This window comes from Podarcis muralis, chromosome 17 (assembly GCF_964188315.1).
Source record: "Podarcis muralis chromosome 17, rPodMur119.hap1.1, whole genome shotgun sequence".
In the NCBI taxonomy this organism is placed as follows: Eukaryota; Metazoa; Chordata; class Lepidosauria; order Squamata; family Lacertidae; genus Podarcis; species Podarcis muralis.
The window spans coordinates 35,962,854-35,986,304 of NC_135671.1; the positions used below are offsets into that span (position 1 = coordinate 35,962,854).

At 44.1% G+C, this 23,451-nt stretch overlaps 2 protein-coding genes across 16 annotated transcripts; both read left to right on the forward strand.

The window, feature by feature from the left end:
* Positions 1-7,165, forward strand: LOC114587835 (RNA-binding protein 3-like). 4 transcript variants are annotated; one of them, XR_003704339.2, is made up of 9 exons: positions 1-150; positions 1,336-1,457; positions 1,547-1,653; positions 2,717-2,822; positions 2,932-3,007; positions 3,089-3,156; positions 5,850-5,989; positions 6,478-6,554; positions 6,754-7,165. XR_003704339.2 is itself a non-coding variant. In XM_028712652.2 (7 exons), the coding sequence occupies exons 2-6, from the start codon at positions 1,355-1,357 to the stop codon at positions 3,153-3,155; spliced, it is 456 nt and encodes a 151-aa protein (XP_028568485.1). In that variant the 5' UTR covers positions 1-150; positions 1,336-1,354; the 3' UTR covers position 3,156; positions 3,547-4,184. The 4 variants fall into 4 exon arrangements, 2 of the variants coding, with proteins under 2 accessions (XP_028568485.1, XP_028568484.1); XR_013391102.1 differs by having other exon boundaries at positions 3,092-3,156; XM_028712652.2 differs by lacking the exons at positions 5,850-5,989; positions 6,478-6,554; positions 6,754-7,165 and adding an exon at positions 3,547-4,184 and having other exon boundaries at positions 3,092-3,156.
* Positions 7,166-9,653: 2,488 nt separating this feature from the next.
* LOC114587836 (cold-inducible RNA-binding protein-like) lies at positions 9,654-22,388 on the forward strand. 12 transcript variants are annotated; one of them, XR_013391094.1, is made up of 10 exons: positions 9,654-9,811; positions 12,277-12,391; positions 13,796-13,902; positions 14,502-14,610; positions 14,688-14,766; positions 16,131-16,194; positions 19,740-19,836; positions 20,767-20,806; positions 21,490-21,868; positions 21,978-22,388. XR_013391094.1 is itself a non-coding variant. In XM_077921017.1 (7 exons), the coding sequence occupies exons 2-6, from the start codon at positions 12,289-12,291 to the stop codon at positions 16,192-16,194; spliced, it is 462 nt and encodes a 153-aa protein (XP_077777143.1). In that variant the 5' UTR covers positions 9,654-9,811; positions 12,277-12,288; the 3' UTR covers positions 21,978-22,388. The 12 variants fall into 12 exon arrangements, 4 of the variants coding, with proteins under 4 accessions (XP_077777143.1, XP_077777144.1, XP_077777142.1 ...); XR_013391096.1 differs by having other exon boundaries at positions 21,672-21,868; XR_013391100.1 differs by having other exon boundaries at positions 21,698-21,868.
* Positions 22,389-23,451: the final 1,063 nt, after the last annotated feature.

The following is a 23,451-nucleotide window of genomic DNA, read 5'->3' on the forward strand; positions in this document are numbered from 1 at the left end:
TAAGCGCATGCGTAGTTTGCGCACTTAACCCTAGGAAGGCGCGGCGTCCATCACGTGATTGGTCGCGGTGGGCGGGACGCTATATAAGCGAAGCGCGGGCGGTGCCTCGGCCGCATTTTCAGCTGCTTGAGCCCAGGAAGCTTCTCTTCGGTAAGGCGGGGGGAGGGGGCGGTCTTGCGGGCTTCCTTTGTTGTCGGTGAAATGCACGGCGCGGGGGTGGGTTGTTTCCGACGCTTCCGTTCAAACAAGTACGTCAGTAGCGAGGTAACGGTGGCCGTTCCTCGGTAGCGACGACGTGAGGGGGTGGCAGTGGGGGCCGCGGCACCAAAGCGCACGCGCGCTCGGAGCGGCGTTCCGAATGCTGATGGTGTGCGCATGCGGCGGAGGAGCCCGGTTCCCCTCGCGGCGCGCGAGAGAGAAAAAACAGCGGTCTGGGGTGGCGCGCGTGCGCGCTTTGGTTTTAGAACCGGGAGGGGGGGCGGGGCGGGCATGAGAAGAAGCGGAGCAAGGAAATGGCGGAGGGGGTCCCGGCGGGCGCACTGGCGAGGCCATGCAGCGGCCTTCGTCGCCTGCCGCCATCTTTGGTCGTCCGGATTGCCCCTCTTTAAGCTGGGGGTGAACAAGATGGCGCTCGAGGCGGGGAAATGGAGGGCGGCCTCGAGGCGGGGAGGGGGAAGCGGCGTTTCCTTCTCCCTCGCGCCACCCCCACCTCTCGCCTTCCGCTGAGGAGTTTCCCTTCGGGAACATGCAGTTGAAATAGAAACTGAGGCGGGGGTGTGGCTTAAGGATTGCTCCTCTTTATTTTTTTTTTTTAAAAAGCCCAGCAGCAGCCCTGAACTCGAAGCTTGTAGGCGCTTGAAGTGGGTCAGATTTAGCAACTGCTGCTGTGACGCGAAGGGCGGGGACGTATTAACACGGCCCTGAGAAGCTTTCCTTTTCTGATGGGAAGTAATGCGCAACCACATGGAGCTTGGCTAGGCGAGGGTGGGTGGAAGAGATGGGGACAGCATGCGTTATAAAACCTGCAACAGGTTTTCTTAGTGTTGTGGCACCACATGCAGGGTGACTTTGGGGGGGGGGGATTAAGCCACACTTGATGAATTGAGTGAACAGAGCAAGAGTACTGAAAATATTGCGACTGATAATTAACGGTGTCTGGTGTTTCTGGAGGGTTGGGCGTTTTAAATTCTCCCTCACTGACTACAACAGGTTGCTTGCAGCTGGATTTTGCTAACTTTCTCTGCAATAAGCATTGGTGGTTCTTCAAATTCTCGCAATGGAATTATTCCAGTATTAGACCTCTGATCCACAGTTGTGCGCGTTTCTCTTCTTCAGACTCCTCCCTACCACCATTATGTCTTCTGAAGAAGGAAAGCTCTTTGTTGGGGGTCTGAATTTTGACACAGATGAGCAAGGCCTGGAGCAGCATTTCAGCTCTTTTGGACCCATTTCTGAAGGTAAGCAAGTGTGGTGTTGGGGATGGAGTTTCCCCCTGGGATCAACATAAAATTGGATAATTTTAGCTACTTTTGTTTTCTGTTCTTAGTTGTTGTGATCAAGGATAAGGAGACCCAGAGATCAAGAGGCTTTGGCTTTATCACCTTTGCCAATCCTGAACATGCATCAGATGCCATGAGAGCCATGAATGGAGAGGTGAGTACTTTGTTGTGTGTTTTTATTCCCCAACCAGAGCCAGGCTCAGGGCAACTAACACCAGTAAAATTACAATAAAAATGTAATGGGGAAACCAATTTAGAATACATGTTAAAATACAATGAGACAAACAAACAGTTTCCCAGGAACCATACTGCTTTGATTTTAGTTTTTGTGAAATGCCCTTAATTAAACTATATTAGAAAATGGCCTTTTCTTGCTTGCAAGTGTCAACCCAATAGTAGGGAGCTGTTGCACTTATGCACGTTACCTAAAAGCACATGCAGTGGTGATGCTTCTGATTTAGTGTCAAAGTGAGCAGTTTTTTATGTCATAAACTGGTGAGAGACAGCTACATTGGTAACAGGCACAGACGTGGAACCTGTGGCCCTCCAGATGCTGCTGGACTTTTGCTTCTATCAGCATTTGACTATTGGCCATGCTGCCTGGGATCCAGCTCTTTTTGGGAAGCTGGATCCTGCATTCTTCCAGATGTATTGAAAGCTCATTGAGTGGCATTGCTAGTTCACATTTCCACTACCCTACTTACTTTCAAATAATAATAATACTAATGTTTATACCCAGGCCATCTGGCTGAGGTTGCCCAGCTACTCTGAGACAAGCTACTCTCAGATTATTTACCACCCACCTTTACAGGGTTTGCACCCAACAGGAACCTCAGCATCAGGACTGCTGTCTGTGATTCCATTTCTTAAGGCTACCAGAGGTTTTTCAGAATATTGACTTACCTTTGGGAAATTATTTTTTAAGTGGTTCAATTTGCTGTGTGGAGTGCAAGTTCCAGAATAGCTGCTTTTGCTTGTAGATCTTTTGTAATGCAAGTGGCAGATACCCAAACCTACACAGGTGGAGAACTTCAGAATTCAATTTAGAAATAAATCCACTGAGCTCTACAGTATCTTAATAAGAGCAATAGTAATTGGTGAAAAGTCATGTTTTATTAACAATTGGTTATGTGCATATGAAAATTCATGTAAATAGTTGCTTCGTTTGATCAGCTAGTTAAGCAACGGTTATAATTAAAGTACTTGTTCATTATCAGTCTGTAGATGGGCGCCAGATAAGAGTTGATCACGCAGGGAAGTCTTCCCGTGGATCTAGAGGTGGCTACTTTGGAGGCAGGGGGCGAGGCCGTGGTTATTCCAGAGGTGAGTATAAGGAGATTGAAACAAACATTTGCATGCATTGGGGTAATGAAGTGGGTGGGGTTGCTGGTGGCTTAGCTGTCACTGAAATGTTTTTTTTTCCTCCTTGGAGGTGGTGGAGACAGAAGCTATGGTGGGCGATACGACAACAGAAGTGGAGGCTACAGCGGTTCCCGGGATTATGGCAGGTAATTGTGCTGATGTGCAAGAGCATCATTAATGTTCAGTTTTAGGTGAGCAGATATAAAACACAAATGCTTTGTTTTCAGAAGTCAGGGAGGTTATAACGATCGCTACTCTTCAGGAGGCTCTTACAGAGACAACTATGACAACTGAGGTAAGTGGATTTTGGGAAGGGAGTGAAAATGCTGTCTTGCCAAAACGCTTGTGAACTATCAGTGTTCCGACTTCACACTGAGTAACAACAGTAACTACAGCTCCCTACTGAGTTGTCAGTATCAAATATGTTTCTTTTCTTTTTTGTTTATCTGCCATTTGCTCAGATCTAAAACATTGCAGCCCTCAGTTCACATTACTGGTAAATAACTTAAGTGCATGTTGGACCTTAAAGAACTCTTAAATTCAAATTGCAAAGTTGTCAAGAGTGCTAACTGGGGGAGGGCCTGAGATTCCTAGCATCACTAATCTAAAAAAGTAGGAGTGGTGAATTGCTGCAACATGTCCATATGCTTGTGCCTTTATGATTGTACCTGCTTCTTGTCCTCAGCTCACACCGAGTAAAAATCCTTCCTGAATCAAGATCGTCCTTCCAATGGCCGTATTTATAAAGATTTTTGGAGCTTCGCTGAATCTTGTTTAGTTACCTACTTGTATCTTCCCCCATATAGCTTTTGTCACATGCAGCCCGAAAGCTTCCTCTACAAGATGGCCTGTTTAGACTTTGCTCAAGAGTTGGTTTTTTCAAGAGTGGTTTTTAAGCAATTTTGAAATCGGTTTTATTTGTCTTGCTTTCTCAATCCAAGGTTTCTTTTAACGTGACACATGGGGCCCTACAACTTTAAACAGCTGGAAACTGAGCAAACCTTTTTTTTGAAATAGTGCAATGCACTTGAGTTCAACTCTTAGCATAGTAAGGGAGGGCAACAAATGCAAACCACCTTGGTATTAGTAAAAGAATTAAATGATTCACGCTGGTTTAGTAAAAAGCTATTTTACTGTAAAAAGTAAATCCAGAAATCAAAACTGAACGCTTTGAGAGGTTCTTGAAAATGTTTGTTTATATTGTCCTTTTTTTACTGGAAGAAACGTGCATAATTCAATTGACATTGTATTTGAAGTGGATAAGGAAGTTCCTGTACTGAGTTTTTGGCTTTACGAAGCCCATTAAAATCCCATCTGAAACAATTCTCTGCTCTTGACGTTTGACATCACATTGCACCGCACAACTTTGATAGCTTAGTGACAAGGAAGCAAAAGCATGTTGGGCCTCACCTAGGTAAATCGCGGGGTTGGTACCCAAGTAATAAATTTGATATACACTAATACTTAAGTGGTTGGTGTGAAATGGTGGAAACAGGAAATCTTCAACATGGGGAAGTGGAAACATCGGTCTGCTCCTTAAACTGGCTATAGGATATTTTAGCATGACTTTAAGCTATAACTGTAGCATCTTGTTAGTCATGTTGTATCTGAATAACTTTGTATCTAAATGATATATATTACCCTAATTGCATAAACCAACACATGATTCCCTAGAATGTTTATAGCTGTGCCAGTGCTATCCTGGGGAAATGAATCTGGGTAGTGGCTGGTGGCGGTGAAATACCTGTGGAGTCTTGTGTTTCAAGCAAGGATCCCAGTGGAGTTCAATACAGTATTACCTGCAAATCTTGGGCTTTCTTTCTTAGTCTTCAAACAGTGAATTATTTAGCTGAGCCTTTAGTGAAGGTAAATTATTATTTTTGGTTTGGGAGTCACTACTACAGAGGGACCAAAATACAGGGTACCAAGCCAAAACACGTGTGATGAAACATGTGCCCTATGTTTAAACATTTAAGTTCAGTGTTATAACCTAGAATGGGTTGGTTCTCCTTGCTACAATAGTAGTACACAGTATTGCTGTTGCTAGAGAGGAAGACTTGGGAAGGACCTGCCTCCTTACACAAATGCTAAAGTAGGATAATGTGTCCTACTAAAACTGGAAAATTTCAGCTGTCAGATGAGCTGGTGGAGAAGGAAGTTTTTGAAACTGGGGGGCCTTGAGGCTTTGTTCAGGGTTAAGGCTGAACTGATATTGGGCCTAGATGGGCCTACCTGTAGTTAGCTCTGTCCTGTTCTTACACTGTGAGAATTCTCTGCTAGCGTGTGGAAGCCAGTGTCCTTGGAGACCCCGAAGTGTGTTGTGCCTCCTTCAGTGCGATCCATGTGAGACGAAAGCTGCTCTTGGCTAGTTCATTTGTGGAAATAGTCCTGTATTTCGAGGTAACTTTTTTGCTCATGTCTGCATCTTCCCTCCCACAGAGCTCCATTCTTGTGGCTACAGCAAACCACTGATTCTTATTTCTTTGACAAACGTACTGGGCAAGTTTGGGGTCTCCTCAGACCCCACAAGAACTTGGACTGAATCTGCTCCTTTTTTTATCTGGGGTGGGAGGGCCTATCTGGCTGTTGCGACTTGATATTTGCTTTCAAAAACTTAGAGGGAAGGTAGTTGGCCAAACAGTACTTGGATTCATCCAGCTGCATTTGCTGTTTTGTCCAATATCTTGTAATTGTGCCTTGTGCTGACCTTGGACTTGTTAATTGGGAAGACTTCCGATTGCAACATTGTTTGGGTGTGGGAGGCTTCCATTTCCACGTAAAACTTTCCAATTCTTAGTGCATATGGTGGCTTTTGGACAAGAATCTAAAAGTGGGAGAAAAATCTGAACTTAATAACTTGGGGAATCTCCCAAGGGCTAGGTGAACAGCATCACCTAGGCTTGGAATATCCTGTTAGACATGTATAATCTGAATACAATGAGAATTTGAATGTACTTGTGTTAAGTGACACTGCCTTGTTTTTGACAGGTTAGAAGAGATGATGGTGGCTATTCTAGCCTGAAAAAGTGTTGGCCACACTATCTTGAAAGAAGTGATGGAATGGAACAGGGACTACTCTTTGGATCCTGAACTTGAGCTACGAAGTAATCAGTTTCTCCCACTTCAAAGTAAATACAAATTTTTCTTAGAGAAAAACCTTTGCTTTCAGTAGTTTAAGCATGGCTATGTGTTGCTGTGCCATTAAACTGTGGCTATGGTACAAATTGTTTTTGGCTATGCAAAAGTAAATAGGAGATCAAACTTCCATTGGAGAGGGTCAGAAGTGTGTTACTAGTGAATTGGTACTTCATTAGTCACACACAGTACAACTATATTGCTTAATGTTCTGCTTGTGCAAGAAGTGATGGCAGCGAATAGCTATGGTCACTTGTTTCTTGCAGCACTTGATGAAAGTAGCGTGGCCCATACCTTGTGCATGATAAACTTGTGACAAACTTACTGATTTGGATGCCACAGAAGTAACCATTTAAATTTTCTAATTTTAATAAGCAGTTTATTTCTTCAAAACCAGGAACTTCATGCCTCAGTGCTCATATATGACTGTTTCATATCTAGGGTGCCCTTCTATAATGACTGACCAATTCTTTTCTTGCAGGGTCCCTATAGCTACTGGGTATTAAGTGGACAAGAGGAAGATGCCTCTTGCAGAGACTTGTTCAGCTATTCAGACAGGTTTGTTTGTTTGTTTTTTAAAACCCATTAAATTAGATGTATCTGAAGGGAGCAGGAGCAGTAAGCTCAATTGGTTTGAGTTTAGGTTGGATTTATGTTAAAAGGCCTTGGCACAAACTCCTGTAAGAGTATTAACTGACTTAGCACATTAAATCGGTGAGTTCTGTGTGCTAATTTGTCTTCTTGCATTCCGTATTAGGTTAAGTGTCATTACTGGAATGAACCTATCAGCTGGCAGCAGTGGAGCAAGTAGATTACTACGGGCTGTGCATTCAATACTGTTGGAATATAGGTGCTTATGAGGAGGCTGGCTGACTAAGAAGTGGAAAGTGCTCAAAAGTGAACTGAATTTAAAGAATTGTGGGTGCTCAATCCTGTGATACAGCACTTTCTGAAATGTTTAATTTGTAAAATGTGAATGCTATCTATATATATAGTGTGTTTTGGGGCAGGCTTGATCTTTTAATGAGACCTAAACTGGAAGAATGTCTGAAACCTTAACACCAAGTGATGTAAAATTTAAATACTACTTAAAACTACTATTCATCTTGTGCTTTGAATTCCAAATATGTTAAACCATGGCTTCTAATAAAAATGAAACGGTAACTGACTTAGTCTTGTGTTCAGCTTGCATTCTTCAGCACATCATCATCTTAACACATATACAACCTTCTAGGGTAAGCAGCTGGTTAACATTAAAGAAGGGTGCATTGACTTCCAACTCCTTGCACATCAGACAAGAGTAAGCAAAGGATTACAAGTGTGGACTTAATGAGTATATTTGATAGGTATTTTACCATACCTAAAAAAAAAATGTTTTATAAGAAATGCAGAACATCCCTCAGTGGAAAAGACAGGAACCTTCATATGACTTGGATTAACTAGCTATGTGCATGATTTTCTATTTCTGAATTTATTTAGTGATCAGAATACATAACATCAGTAACTCCTAAATTAAGATCCACAGGTAAATGGACTGTTGAGGGACTTGTCAACCAAAGTACACTTGGGCAAAGAAGCACCTCCCCTCATAAAACTACATATAGCTACTAAGGCTAGAACTCAAACCCCCTGAACCATTAACATCCTATTCCCAGAATTTCTTTCTATGTACTTATGCTTTGGGTGGTAGCTAGGTTCTGTTATTGCTGGTCCCAGTAACCTGCAGGGAGTGCTGTAGCAGGTTTGTAAAGGGGCAAGCATAAGTGGTTCATTTTGAAGGGAATAAAAGGTCAAATGGGCAAGCTCTGTGTGCGAGTTTTCATAATGCAAGTAGAAGCAATGTTTGCCTTTCGTTAGGAACTTGAGTTTACCTTGCACCAGAATGTAAATTGTTTTGCTGCATTGCACAAGTTTTGCCTTCAGATTTGCTTTATCTCTATAGAGTCCTATTGCAACACGTGAAATCTGACATGGGAAGGTAATTGTTGAATGGGGAAAAAATACAAGTCTAAATCACTCTGTGCAAAATCAGCTAGGCACCTGTCTTGACCACATGAGACCAAGTGAAGATGTCCGGGCGCAAGGATGGTACCTGATGTTTTCACCATCTGGAGGTGCATGTGGGAATCCTTGGATGTGGACTGTTTTCACACACTAATAGGCTATTCTTGTGGAATTCTGTTATATTTCTTTTGGACAATCGGAATGAATTTTGGGAACCATAATGCTTTTTCTGTGCATTTTAAGCAGGAGCAGTCACCATTCAGGCCAATATGTATGTGGATTGTTCCTGGATAAAGTGCCCATTCTCAGAGCTCTTAACCTAGCTCACATCTCGTCCAAAAATGCCAACTGGACATTTCATTTTGGCAACTGCAACCTTGGTTTAAGGAGCCATTTGGCACCCAGTTTAGTATCTTTAACACTGGGAGTGCTGGATGTTGCTTCATCCTCTGATAAACCACCCAAGGCAAAGGTAGGACAACTAGCAAAATGTCATGTTCTTGCCTATTGTGATAGATGGACTCCTTTTCTTCTGTTCTCCATATTGTGTAGTAATATGCTTCCATGGAAGATTTAGTGTCTTGGATTCCATTTGCACACGAAGAGTGCTGTAACATGCCTAGTTTCCAAGCATGTATCCATAACAAAGAAGGGTACGTATAAAATAGGGATCTGGGCTGTTTCCATTTCTGTACATAAACTTTAGTTATTTTTAAGAGCCTTTGTTTTTTTACACTGGTTTTCACAAAGCTTACACTCTTTAAAAAAGCAAAACCACGTATTGCTCCTTAAAAGAGCTTGTATGTGAGCAATGAAAGTCTTAGGGGCCACCTTTCAGGGGAACAGACATTTTTCTACTAGTGAGTGATCAAGATTAATATAAAATCGTAACTTAAGCAAACTACCCTTTATTGTAAAGTCAAAATGCAGGGAATCTGGGCGATGGCTTAATTTAGCCTTGGCCACCATCAACTAGCAACCAGAGGAACACGGATTTTTCCTTTGTTTTCTTGGCGCTCTCACATTATGGGAAGGGCCTGGCTCGGCTGCGCGGCGTCCGCCTTGCTAGAAGGCTCCAGCCTCCATCCCCAGCAGCATCTGCACGTGGGCTTGGGACAGCAACCCGGCCCGAAACCCTCGAGAAAGAGCAGCTGCCAGTCCGTGTAGAGCAGAGGCAGGCAACCTCCGGCCCGTGGAGCCTCACGAGGCACTGCCATCATACACGTCCGGCGGGTAAAACCTTGGCTCCATTAGCATCGCCCCCTTCATCCGACACTCCCTGCCTGAAACCCTGGAGAGCCGCTGCCAGCCAGGGCAGGCAACGCGGAGCTCATGGGCCAAGGGCCAGAGTTCGGCATCCTTCCCGCCTCGTTTGGGCCGCAGCCTTTTCTCGCCTTCCGAATGAAGACCTGCTGGCGGAGGCGGGCCTGCTTAGAGGCGCTTCCTGAGGAGAAAGCGAGGCGAGCTCGAGTAGGCCGCGGCTTTTGTCGGTTATCTTTTGAAAGAGGGGAGGAGGTGGGGGAGGGGGAGGGGCAGGCGCGCAGGCGCACGCGAGGCGACGAGGCCTCGGAGATGAATTGGGGGTAGCGGGAAGGAGGGGGAGGGGCGTGGTCGCCATTGTGATTTGGCCCCGCCCTCCGCGCGCCCAGCCAATCCCGGCTCGGGAGCCGCGTGTCGGGCGTGGCCTAACCGCAGCCTCGCTTTCATTCTCCTCGCTTGCGTCTCTCTCTCTCTCTCTCGGCGCCATCGCGATACCCTCTTGCCTCAGTGGCTAACGGCTCTCTTCGCATCCTGCTCGGAGACCGGCTTCGGTGAGTGCTTTGACGCCGGGGAAGCGCCCAGGCCGCTGCAGGAAAGCCGTAGGAGGGGCGCTGCATCGAGCATTGGAAGGGGAGCCGGGAGGGGAGCGGGGAAGAAAGGCTCCTCTTCGCCCGTGTGAGGCGGGGGAGGCTGAAGGGAGAGACGCTCCACAAAATGGCGGCGGCTGCCCATAAAGAACGAGAGGGCCCCTCTGCGCACACTCTTGTGTTTGAAACGCCGCTCTCTCAGTCTCCTTCGTGAGGAGCGGTGCGCGGCTGAAGACCACCGGGAAGGGACGAAATTGTTCCAGGGGGATGGAGAGCATTAGACGTGGTCAAGTCCGCTATAGCAGCAGGTTTAACGCGGGGGCGGGAGAGGAGGAGCCCTTGCCTTACTGCGCCTGCGCGAAGGCTGTTCGCGGAGCGCGGGACAGCAGCGGGGTAGTCTTTGCGCATGCCTGCTGGGGTCCCAGTCCGTAGAACGTGAGACGCGCTGAGCTCGCCTTCCCGCATTCTGCTCAGACCACGTGTTCGCGGCCATTTTACCAGGGGGGAGGGGTGGATTGGTTGGGGCAAAGAATGGGAGCCCATTCTCTCTGCACGTCTGCCTTGATAAGCCGCCGGGAGCCGCCGCAACGCTCACTCACTAGTTCCTGCTTGCTTGCCTTCCTTCCTTCGATGACTTGTCCCAGCTATTGATGCACTGAGTAGATTGCAGGATCTTGCCATACGCACCTGATGGATGAAATCTGCCTCAAGTCGTCAGCCTCATGTTACCAAAATTATTGACCACAACATTCTAGTAGTTGCTGCACAGGGTGGAGCCAATACCAGGCTTCATAAGATGGTTCGAGAACGCCTGATCCTAAAATATTTTTACCTTGAAAGTAAGATCCACCTGTACGGCTAAGGACTTAATCCAAGCAGATAAACACTCATTTTCCTGTAAAATAGAAAATGTGCTGAACTATTAGCCCTCATACTAGTTTGCCATAATAATAATTACAATATAATATTTTATTTATATCTGGCTGGGTTTCCCCAGCCAATCTGGGTGGCTTCCAACAAAATATTAAAAATACAAAAAAAAACTTGTTTCAAAGTGTGTGTTCACCCTAATCACTTTAATCATAAATGGTATGAAAGGTGGCTCCCTAGTAGGGAAGTGGCTTAACACTGCCACCTCTTTTTCACATCTGAGAAAGATTGCCTGCATGCTTCCTTCAATTAACCTTCCATTTTTCTGAAGCGGTCATTGGTGAAAATTGAGAAGTGCTTATTAGCATTTCACCTTCGTATGTCCAAACCTCAAAGTCCTGACTGATAGCTTATCAGATGCTCTGTAGAGAGCAATTCAGATAGGCACTTTGAGTAGGGGAAGTAAGCATCTTCCATCTCTGTTTGGCGATTAACACAGTTCTATCACTGGGGAAACAAGTTAACTGCTCATTTGTAGCTAATTCACTCCTGCCTGCTTATAGCTAACCCCAGTCACCTGTATCTAATTGCCTCTAGAATAATGAAGAACTGTATCAGCTAGGCTCATTCTGTGTCCAGTAAAATGTACTTTTATGCGCTCTTAAGACTGTCCTTTACTGTAGAAGGCTCAAGATATAAAAACTTATAACATTAAAATAATGGCACAAAAACACCTTGTCTGGTATTAAGATAGGAAGCATCAAAAGAGCAAGTGGGCAACATTAGCAATCCTACCTTTGAGTAAACTTTTAGAAAATTCTTTACTCCTGCAAATGGCCACACACATATATCTACTTTTTGGCCACAGTATATGCTGTTTTATTGCATGCTTATTTGAGAGTCAGTCACATTGTTTTCAGTGAAGCTTATTCCCAGATAAGTTTGCACAGGATTACAGTTAAGACTGCAATTCTGTGCACAATTGCTTGGGAGTAAGACCTACTGGAAATAATACTTCTGAGTAAACATGCATAGTTGCCTGGAAATAAGCAACATTGATTTTTCAGTTTGCTGCTTCCAGATAAATAGCTGCAAATAAAAACAGAAGAAGTAATTTTTTAGGTTCTCATTGTCTCTGCCTCAGGGCATGCAGGGGAAAGTAAACATGTTAAGTTTACTATGCTCAGTTGGAATAGATAATTATGAGTCTCAGTTCAGTGGGAAACAGATAGTAAAACCAAGTCAAGAGGCTCCAGGCCTGGAAGTGAGACTGCTACTGGAAGTCAGGCAACTAATGAAGATAAGCAACAAAAGGAAGATGTGACCCTGGTCAATATGAGCAATTTATACATCAGTGACGACTATACAGCAGATTAACAAGAAGCCGGGCTGTACCAGATTATTCATTGAAGAATAATGATAATCTGTTTTCCTGGAAAATGAAAATGGGCTGTTAGTTCTCAGTGATCAGCTACTTGTAAATTGCTAGTGTGGCCTGTTATCTTTTGTCCTTATTCCCACCTATGTTTCCCAAATCTAAACACATTTCTTCCCTACAGATAACTTAAACAATGGCATCGGATGAAGGAAAACTCTTCATTGGAGGGCTCAGTTTTGACACCAATGAGCAGAATCTGGAGCAGTTGTTCTCCCCCTACGGAGACATTGCAGAAGGTGAGGAAGGGTGTCACACTTGATTTTATTCTGTAATTACAGAAGTTCTGAATCTGTTAATGTTTCCACACCAGGAAACCAATTGGTAGGGCTTTGGGGTTTGCAAGTGCATGCACTCACACAATGCTAGCAACTATACTATAAGTTAAAGACTTGTCACATTTTGCATTCAAGGCATGATAACTCTTTGGCTGAGGCAGAAAATCGCCATTCTTTGTTGAGGCAAGCAAGAGCCACCATTGTCATTCAAGGATGCATTCCAGAAAACAAAGAGTTTGTTGAGTGGGGCTGATGAGGGGTGTGGCCTGGAAAAGTCCCTGGGGCCTGATAGAGAGCCCTCAATGACCACATTTGGCCTGCAGATCATAGGTTCCTCACCCCTGTGTTAATGTCAGCAACCTTGAATGATTTAGCACAGGGGTCAGCAACCTTTTTCAGTCGTGTGCCCGTTCCTCAGACCATGTGGTGGGCCAGTTTATATTTTTTGGGGGGAGGGGGAATGAACAAATTCTTATGCCCCACAAATAACCCAGAGATGCATTTTAAATAAAAGCACACATTCTACTCATGTAAAAATTCCTGGACCGTCTGTGGGCCGGAATGAGAAGGCAATTGGGCCGCATCCGGCCCACGGGCCTTAGGTTGCCTACCCCTGATTTAGCAATTCCTGTGCTGTATCACTTCAGATCACACCTGGGGTTTGCCTGCTCATTTATGTAAAACCCTTTTTTCTGAACCTACAAAATGAGTGTGTGATGAAGACTGTCCAACCATGTTCATATTGAACAAATGGGGTTTTGTTAACATGGGAGAGCACTTGATACATATCTGCATTCTGAAGTGATACTCCTGGTAATATATAGTGTTAATAACGATGTGCATTTTGCTTTCTCCAAATTGTGTTGTAATTAATACTATGGCTTCCTGATTATTTATAGCTGTCAAAATGGGATGAGGGGCATGTATAGGTTAGATTTGAAGAATGCCAATGATACATGGCTGCATCTTCCTTGTTTTCAGAGTGATTAATTGTATTCAAAAAATACAAAGGTATCAATATGTCTAGTTGGGAGGGATTGTGCTTTGATACTACAGACCCTTGGTGTATAGGTCTGAGGTTTCCTGGAAGCAAGCTCTTGTGATTGAGAGATTGGTTAATAAATTACCTGAGCTCATGAATAACAGCATCTTGTTTCCCCAGTAAGCTAGACAGCAGGGTTTTTCTTATTCTTCAGCATCCAATTCTTGGAACTTATTTCCTGGATGCCCCTGTGTGGCTATAATGTCCTTCCAAGCAGTCTTTGAGTGGGGCTAAAGAAGGGACCTGGCAAGGGACACTGGCTGTCATCTACATGTAGAAAAAGAGCCAGGAAAATAATCTGTTACAATTTTCTCTCTCTCCAGTGGTTGTGGTGAAAGACAGGGAGACTCAGCGGTCCAGGGGTTTTGGTTTTATTACCTACTGCCGTCCTGAAGATGCCAAGGATGCCATGAGGGCCATGAATGGAGAGGTAAGTGTCGCCCGCAGAGATTGTTCACCATTTCTTATTGCATCCACTTTCTTTCTAACTTCCTAGAATATGGAGGGCTGTTAGATGTGATCTTCTGTCTTGCTTGTATTGCAAAATGTTGTAACTACCTACTATTATCAAAGCGACTTTATGATGCTCTTCTAAACTGGGGTGGGGAACCTCTGGCTTGTCAACCCAGAATCCACATTTGGCTCATGAGGCCATTTCACTCCCAAGTTACGCTCAACTGATGTCATAAGTGATGTCAGTTGTGTGGAAAGTTTGGTCCTGTTTGGTTGGGGTGCACCAGTGAGATACACAAAACTGGTGTTCCTGAATTCAGCTTTTAAATTTATTTTTAATAAAAATATTTAAATATTTAATTAAATTAAATATTTATTCTGTGGGTATTGCATAGCATTCAGCAGAGCAGGGATTTGTTCTGCTTCCCAGTGGCAGAGGATGCAAATTGTTCAAAGCAAAATTACAATCCAAGCTTTGATTATATTGGACTCCTGCGTCCTTGGTAGCAGGTTGGAAGAGTAGCATCATCTTGTTAAAAGCTCTGGCTCTGATTTGTTCTCTTGCTTCTCCCCAAGTCTGTGGATGGGCGTCAGATCAGAGTGGACCAGGCTGGAAAATCCTCCCGTGGCTCTTCTGGAGGCAGAGGGCGTGGACGTGGATTCTCCAGAGGTGAGCTTTCCTGTGGTATGTGCCCTTCCGTGCTAACTGCTTAGTGGTGTAGGAGCAAATAGGCTTGATAAACATTCATATCTTTGCTGCAGGAGGTGGAGGATATGGAGGTGGCCGTTATGATAACAGAAGCGGTGGCTATGGTGGATCTAGAGACTATTATGGCAGCAGGTAAGACCAGCATGCACGCCTAAGAGATACTTGGTTGCAGCAGATTGTGGTACCTACAAATATGATGTTGAGATCATGATCCTTTGTGTTCTGTATTAGAATAACAGTTTGAGAGTTCCTTCTGAACCATTAAACTTTTCCTTAGAGTTGAAATTGTTAACCTTAAATGAATATCAAATTACAGTGCTGCTGTATGCCCTTGTTCCTTCATGTATTGTGATTGGCTTATATTTCATTTTGGTGGGACGTGGTGGCTGGAATCTAGTCTGGGATGATACCTGGTTTTCAACATTGCTGAGATACATCGCCCAGTCCAGGTCCCTATACCTCTCTGACTCATGTGAGCCAGAGGGGCACCACAATTTCCTTAAACTGCTCAGCTGGGCGATGCGAATCCTCCAGCCCCTCAGCTGAGCGAGCCCACATACTGCTGCAGCTCGCGCAGGCCAGGGGACTTACTCAAAGGTGCAGGCAGACAGAGCCTGAGAAGGTGGTCACCCAGAACTTCTTCAGGCGCTGTCTGCTTGCGCATTTGCCGTCTGCCGGCAATTTGAGCTGATGCAATGCATTGTCAGCTTAAAATGTCTGAAACTGGTATCACGATCTGAACAACAGTGGAATCCTGCTTTCCAACTGGTTTCTCTTTGCCCCTAAGGCAACTTAGCCAAAGTGGTGCCTTTTTTATGCTGCTGGACTCCCATCGGCCTCAGCCAGCACAGCCAATTTTCAAGGAAGATGGGAGTTGTAGTACATCATACATCAACATTCAGAGGGCCATAGCTCCCACCGCGTCCTGGGTTTGTGTTTTGATTCTGGTCATTTTGTGATGCAGATATATGCCCATCACCTATGCCATCTGTGTACATGGTGCTTTACAAAAACTGCAAGAAGCAAAGAAGTAGTTGCCATTTTGCATTCATATAGGTGCTTACTGGGTACAGTATTGGAAAGACATCTTGAAAAACTAGTATAGCTAGAAATGGATCCTAGTTTTTTATAACCTTATTACTAAATCGGTCCTCCTCTTAATGACCAGTTTATATACAGCACTTAAATAAGAATGAGGTTTATAAATGAGCAATTCTGTATTGCACGTAAAGGTTCTTTTTGTGATTTTGGCATTATAGTGATATTTTAATATGCCCACCTGTACAATGGGACATCAGCCCCAAAATAAGTTCTGGGTGGTCTTCCAGGTCCCCAGATCAGATTTTTTTTCCCCATGGGCGGGAGGAAGCAAAGAAGAATCCCCACTGCACGAGTGGATGGATGCCTGCTCATACTACATTGAATCTCACTCAATGTATAGCATTTAACAGCAGCTCAGCAGTGACATATCAGTCTTTTGTGCTTTTTCCCTCAAGGAATCAAGGAGGCTATGGAGACCGTTACTCTGGGAGCTCCTACAGAGACAACTACGATAACTAGGTAAGTGTATGTCTAAGCACCATCTGCTTCTGATAACAGGATAGCTACTAAAGCATAGGACTTAGTTCTCTCACGTCACAGACTAACTTTGTCAGCAGAACTCCTTTCCTCATCAGCAAGTCTAGCATAATTGCGTATGGAGATTTGGCCTGTTGCTGGAGTGAAGCAAAAAATAAAAATGGGACAGTTAAACCCATCCACACACTTTTTTTTTTTAAGGGACACTGTTGAACCAGTCTATAAAAACCATGACTACAGCCTTTTATACACGGAAACTTTCTCCGAACCGTAAGTTTATGGGAATTAAACCTCCACGTTCCTAATAGGGTCTTTTAAAAGCAAAAAAGGTGTATGCAAATATTCATTTCCTGGCAGATAATTTCCACCCTGCATCATCTCCAAGGCTGCAAACAGTTGCCCTGGGCTGGGAGGAGGGAGACTAGGTTAGCATCATGCACCAATGTTCTTCAGTGTACTTTATGATTTGTACCTGCTTCTTGTCCTCAGCTTGCACCGAGCATAAATCCTTCCTGAATCAAGATCGTCCTTCCAATGGCCGTATTTATAAAGATTTTTGGAGCTTCGCTGAATCTTGTTTAGTTCTCTACCTGTATCTTCCCTTTTTGTAGTCTTACCACAAGCAGCCCAACAGCTTCTGCTACAGGATGGCCTGTTAGAGCTTTCTGAAGGAAAACATTTTAATTTGCCTTTTTTTTACAGGTGTGTTTAAGCATTTTTCAATACATACTTTTATTGCTTTCCCCCACCTCCACCCCCTGGATTTCTTTTAACACACCCAAGATGGGGGTTCTGACCTATTCTTCACCTATAATTCCCCAGAGTCTGAGCAAGGTGTGAGGATCCTCCTTGTTTTTATAAATGCATTAATACCTTGTAGTTTTGTAAAAGTCCTATGGTGTAGCAAGCAAGGGGTATGGTGGAAGGCAAAACCCCCTTGATTATAAAGGGAGACGTGTGTTTGATCTTCAGAAATCAGAATTTATACTGTATGATGTACCTAGAACTGAAGCTTGCAGAACTTGCAAGTTGTTCTTGAAAAACCGTTTGTTTATATTTTTTTTTAAAACTGGAAGACACACATGTAACTCGATATTGTACTAAAAGTGGTTAAGGAATTCCTGTATTCAGTTCTTTGGCTTCACGAAGCCTATTAAATGCCCTTCTGAAAATGAAATTTGTTCTTGACGTTTTAACACTTCAACTATGCCCAATCTAAAGCCATAATACATGGCACATATTTTAAACTGCTGTGTATTTGTTAAACGGGTACCTTGGAGAGGAGATGCCGAGGAATTTCAGTACTTAGTTCAGTGGGCTAAATCCCACAAGCATTTGTATTTGGGTGCTTTGTATATTGTCAGTTTGAAACTTTGTGCCTTGTGTTTGGGATTCTTTCTATATTGGCTTCTGTGCCACAGAACCTCTGCTGTTGAGTTATTCTGGGATGAGCATGTAAGATACCAGCCTGGCCTGTGAAGCCTGAACTGGATGCATCCATGAGTACGGGCTATCATCCCTTGGGTGGTATTCAGCTTGACTTTTACCAAAAAGTATACAACAAAGTTTGCCCATTAATTTCAGTATGTTTACTCTGAGTAAACTTTGTTCGATACCACTCCTTGTTTGACTATATACATCACAGAGGAATATCGGTAACAGTGGCCAATCTGTCTTAATAGGGCAGGTTATCTGCTGTTGCCAATGTCTGCACTCTGGTACCTAAGAAAAGGGTCCCAAAGCAGTGTGTGAAAACCACTGAGCTGACGTGTAGGTGGGGCTCTGTGCCATGATTCCATGGGAGTTAAGACACCACTTTACCTCCCAAATGGTGTAAGGTGTACACCTTGACTTGCAGAAAATACCAGGCTTTGATTTTTAAAAATAAGGGGGGAACATGTTTTAGTATCGACAATATGCCTGAATATATATTTTGGGGAGAGGAGAGTTTACCTACTAAAATCTCAGAAGCTGCTATCCCGTCGTGGGCCCAAAGACTTGAAGTGCTTTGCACGCCTTCTTGCCTTTCCTTGTGGCTAGCAAAACTAGACTAGTCATGCCGTGTAAACATTCATTGCACAATTGAAATAAGAGCATATGCAAATTTGGTGTATTTGCATTGTATGTCCTAGATGTAGAATGCAGCTGTGTTTTGCACAGACTCTGTGCAAGGGTACACAGACCTCTGCATAGGCGGTATTTCATAGCCAGCCTGCTTTTTGTCACATTTACGTTAAGGCTTGTTTTGTGATAAATCTCAGGGAAATATTATGAGACCCTGAAAAGGGCAGGGACAAGAAATACATGGGCTTCAGAACAGAGTCAATACTTCATTGGAAGGGATTCTTGCTGTGGCTTCTGGTGTCGTGTCCTTTCCTGCTGGAAGAGTTTGCTGCTGCTGCTACTGCTGTTGTTGCTGCTGCTGCTGCTGGCTGAGCACTTACTGATCTTGGTGGTACCTGAGGTAGTGCCTCCTGCTTCACTGCTTTTTCTGCTCTTTATTTCTTTATAATTTACTGGAGCTACCAAAAGCCAGGTTCCTTAGTTGGGTACAGTTTTGAGACAGATACAAGAGAGTTTCCACTGTTGGCTTTTTAAGCCATTTATATACACCCTTCATAAACACATGCCAGTATGATTTTCAGTACAGTTTAACATCTAACAACAATAAAAATACACAATTAAGACATTAAAAATCAAGAGAGTAATTAAATGACAGAGTGGAAAAATAAAATTAACAGTTTCAAAATACGAACTGGTTGTTTTAGTAGGCAAGCTCCACCAATGCTACTTTGGCATCTTATGAGTCGGAGGCTGAGCTTTCTGACCACAATAAACTGGTTTTTCATTTGCTTTGCTTAAATGGAGCAGGGAGCAAACTCCACAAAGCCAAAAGTCTTGAGTGGGGTGGGTGGTTGTGTTTCAATGTAAGTATTTTTGAAATTACAGTAAAACCATTCCCAGGGGGGTGGGGGACAAACCTGGGCTGGTGTGTGTGTGACACCTTGTTGGTATTTTGATGGGAATGGTAAGCACACATTGTCGTGACTTTAAAATCTCAAGAAATCACTCTGGACTTGTTTGATGATAGATGAAAGCTGATGGGTGTCTGCCACTTTACCTGCATCTGTTGAAACCAAATCAGATTTAAATACATCTCATTTCAGCTGTAGTGAGAGGAGCTAATGGTACAAGAGTCAAGAACATTCTATAAATTGCTGCATCAAGTGTAGGATTTTTGATTGAGAATGCTTGTAGATTATCAAACTTGTGCAATCAGGTTGTTTCAGTGGCCCATTGGCTTAGTTAGGCAGTGGTTTCTTGTGGTTGCTTTTAAAACGATGGTGATACCAACCTTTTGCTCCGATCCCATTTTGTGAGTCTTCAAGAAGGAAGATGGAATGCCTGTAAAATATTTAACGTGGATTAAGCCCAAGACATCTGAATTCAGCAAGCAAGGCTCCATTGACAAGATAGTCATGGTATTGAGTATTGAGCCAGAATTGTAACATGGCTTTATTTGGCAGGTGGAAGGGGCACCCCTGGATCCGGAAGTGAGTTTACCTCAAGGCTGGAGTTGAGAAAAGACTTTCCCTTTGGGTACCTCTCTGGAGCTCCTGTCTTGTGCGTATATTAATGTGGTCATTCTAAAATAGAGGGGCAAACCTTTCCAATAAAATGAAGTTAGGTTGGGGATGGGTGGGATGAGTACTAATTAAGTAATGCAAGTACACTTGCACACAGACACATCAACAGTGGCATCTGCTATGGCATGGATGCACCATCTGAAAAGTGCTTCTCCCCCCATCGAAACTAGGCATCGAAACTTGGTTTTTATTTAAACTTTACTCCAGCTGCTGCAGCCTTCATAAAAACCAATGTTTTCCCATGTCCCCACATCGACAGATGCCATCCAAGGAGAGAGAGAGAGCATTCTCTGTAAATTGCTGCATGAAGTGCTCCATGTGTGTTCATTGAGAATGCCTAGAAAGTCTTGTGACTCGTGCAGTTTTTGTGTGTTGAGGTTATTTCGGTGGCCCCTCCAGTCTTGGGCACTGGCTTCTTGTGGGTGCAGCCTATTTAAGAGCAGGACAGAGTTTGCCCATCTCTGCTCCTTGTGTATAAAGTTTCCTCTCCCTACTGCTTTTCATTCTGCAGCCAAAATAGTGCAACTTCTGCCAAACCTTTTAGAGCCTGCTTCATTTGGGCTCTAAGCTGGAAGCAGGGGCACTGCTACTGCTTGATGGCACTACTCTTCCATTCCTCTGACCAAAAGCCAGGGTGGGAAGCTCATTTCCTTCCCGAGCCCAAGAGCTGAACACATTTCTTAGCTGTAGTTTGTTAGAAAGCTGCAGAACCTGATCCACATACACCTGGGTGACTCCACAAAATGAATGGGGCATAGTTATCTCATCCCCATCCTGTTCTAGAGCTTTGGGTCTCTGGCTGAGAGTAGGCTGTAACAAGATTTGTTTCCTCTATTGTCGTAAGTGGCCATTGCTCCATTTAAAATTCAACCCACTGACCACAGGACCTTAAACTCTGCTGTTTCAGGAAGTGGAAATTGATGGTATCAGCTGGGAGTACTGAAATAGTAAGTTTTCGTGAGAACACCCTCAGTTCTTGTTGAGTTTAGTTTTGAATTTCTTGTTTGTGTTTCTAGCCCTCCCCCAAGAGTGTATGGGGTGTAATGTTGCTGAGAGCACCCTTTAATTCTCTACTGTGGGAGCTTGCTTTTGGCCCTCATGAAGTTATTTTGTGGCCTAGCACTTTTGCTTGCTCGTTGATTTATGGTGTTTCCTTGTACTTTAGCGTATATTTTGTGTTTAAAGGGTTCACCACTTCAAGGCTTCCCTAGGATGAAAAGCAGTATATAAATATATGATAGCAATGGGATCAGGGCAGGCATGGAGAGGAACTTAATCCTTTCCTCCCCTTCTGTGGTCCTGGAAAAAAAAAATCCTTTTCTGAAGAGGAACTCCCATCTGTTGGTGCTGAGGAAAGCCTTCCCCCACCCCACCCCAAAAGCAAATAACATCTTCGGAGAAGGGATTTTCCTCAGGATGTGTAGAAACGAAGGAGAAAAAGGGTTACATTCCCTCTCTGATCCCACCAGCTGATTCAATATCCGGTTTTTAAAAACCTGCTGGTTGGATGATAAGGTGCATTCGTCCTGAGACTAGGTTGTGGATTTTTAATATCTTCATGCTTAGAAGGCTTCCCAAAGCTGTAAAGTGTCAATAAATAAATTATTTTCCTTTCTTTTCTTTTAAAAAGGCACATGCACTGTTGCAGACCAGCTTAGGTTTTCCTGTGAAAAGTCAGTATGTGGTGCACACATTTAATTGAAGTGGGGCACACAGTGCAGTGGCAATTGGAATTGCAGCTCAGGGAAAGGGAGATACGGAAGGCTCCTTACTCTTCAGAGGAACAGAATCCTGCTGGATGTCTCTTTGTAGCTTTGGTATCCCTCTGCATTGGACAGTGGCACTTGAGAACCCATCTCCGCTGACTCAGAAACTGATGCCGTTACTACAAGCACTGATGGTGCCCCACCTCAAAGCAGCCTGGAAGAAAGTCCTCAGATCATTAGTAGGGTGGCAGAAAGGTAAAGAGCCTGACTGAGTTCTGCTATGAAGGGACGGGGCAGTGCAAGGTGGGTGTGATTGCTTGTGTGGTTTCCCCCCCCAAGGAGGCGATCTGTTCCAGAGGTGAGTAGATGTTTGAAGACCAAAAGTATTGTGCTTCCTTTCTTTGTCTTTCAGAGTGAGCCAGTGAGAGATCCTGAGAAGGACTGCCGCTACCACACAAGTCCTGAAGAAGCAGCCTTAGCAAATGCTGCTTTTCAGAGAAAAGGCAGGCTGTATTAGTGCTTAGAATCAGATGAAATACTGGGGAGCGTTGAAGGAAGGTGTCCTTTACCTTCATGCCCAAACTTTCCTTTTTGTCCCCTGTTCCCCCCTCTTTCCAGGGGCAATTTGGCAAGCAGGGTTGTGAAGCCCCATCAAAGTAGCGGGGACTTACTCTTAATCCTCTTGGAGATGATGAATCTCAGCCAAACCACTTAAAATCTTGGCCTGCCACTATCAGCGTAAGATGGCAGCCTTCGAGCATTTTGCCAGAAATGTTTTTTGGTTTTGGTTTTTTTTACAATAAACACCTTCCAGAAATCATTAGGTACCTTGTTTTGAAGAATTTATTTTATATTGCTCAAGCGATATAAAGGGGCTCAAGCCTGTGGCAACATCTCAGCTCCAGAGGGTTTTGAACAATCTGGATTAATTCTATTCCAATCTGCTCTCTAGCCCAAATCTAGGACCGAGACATCTTCCAACCCTCAGAGATAATCTACACCAGGGACCAGTGGGGCGGGGCAAGTCTATCCCTGTTCAGTCTGGTTATTTATATCATCAACCATAGTATCCTTCCACAATGCCTGGCTGGGGAGGGGACTGCTTTGTGGCAGCCGTCTTCCCCTGTTGCTGCTGCTTAGCTGGAAGCTCCCTTTTCTACAAGAAGCAGCTGCCACTATACATATATTTGAATAGATACATTTGCATGCAAAGTAGTTTGCCTTTTCCACTACAGGGTGAGTCTGATCCTGCAGAGGTTTCTCCATTCTGATTTAAATCAGGGGTTTGTTCAATTTACCACATTTTTCGCTCTATAACACGCACCCGACCATAACACGCACGTAGTTTTTAGAGGAGGAAAATCTGTAGGCATGCCACCCGTAGGCATTTCCTCCATAATAATGATAATAATAATGATGATGATAATGAGAATAAGAATTTATTTATACCCCGCCCATCTGGCTGGGCTTCCCCAGCCACTCTGGGCGGCTTCCAAAAGAATATTAAAATACTATAATACATCAAACATTAAAAGCTTCCCGAAACAGGGCTGCCTTCAGATGTCTTCTAAAAGCCTGGTAGTTGTTGTTCTCTTTGACATCTGGTGCGAGGGTGTTCCACAGGGAAGGCGCCACTACCGAGAAGGCCCTCTGCCTGGTTCCCTGTAACTTGGCTTCTCGCAGTGAGGGAACCGCCAAAAGGCCCTCAGAGCTGGACCTCAGTGTCCGGGCTGGATGATGGGGGTGGAGACGCTCCTTCAGGTATACTGAACCGAGGCAGTTTGGGGCTTAGTTTAAAGGTCAGCACCAACACTTTGAATTGTGCTCGGAAACGTACTGGGAGCCAATGTAGGTCTTTCAAGACCGATGTTATGTGGTCTCTGCGG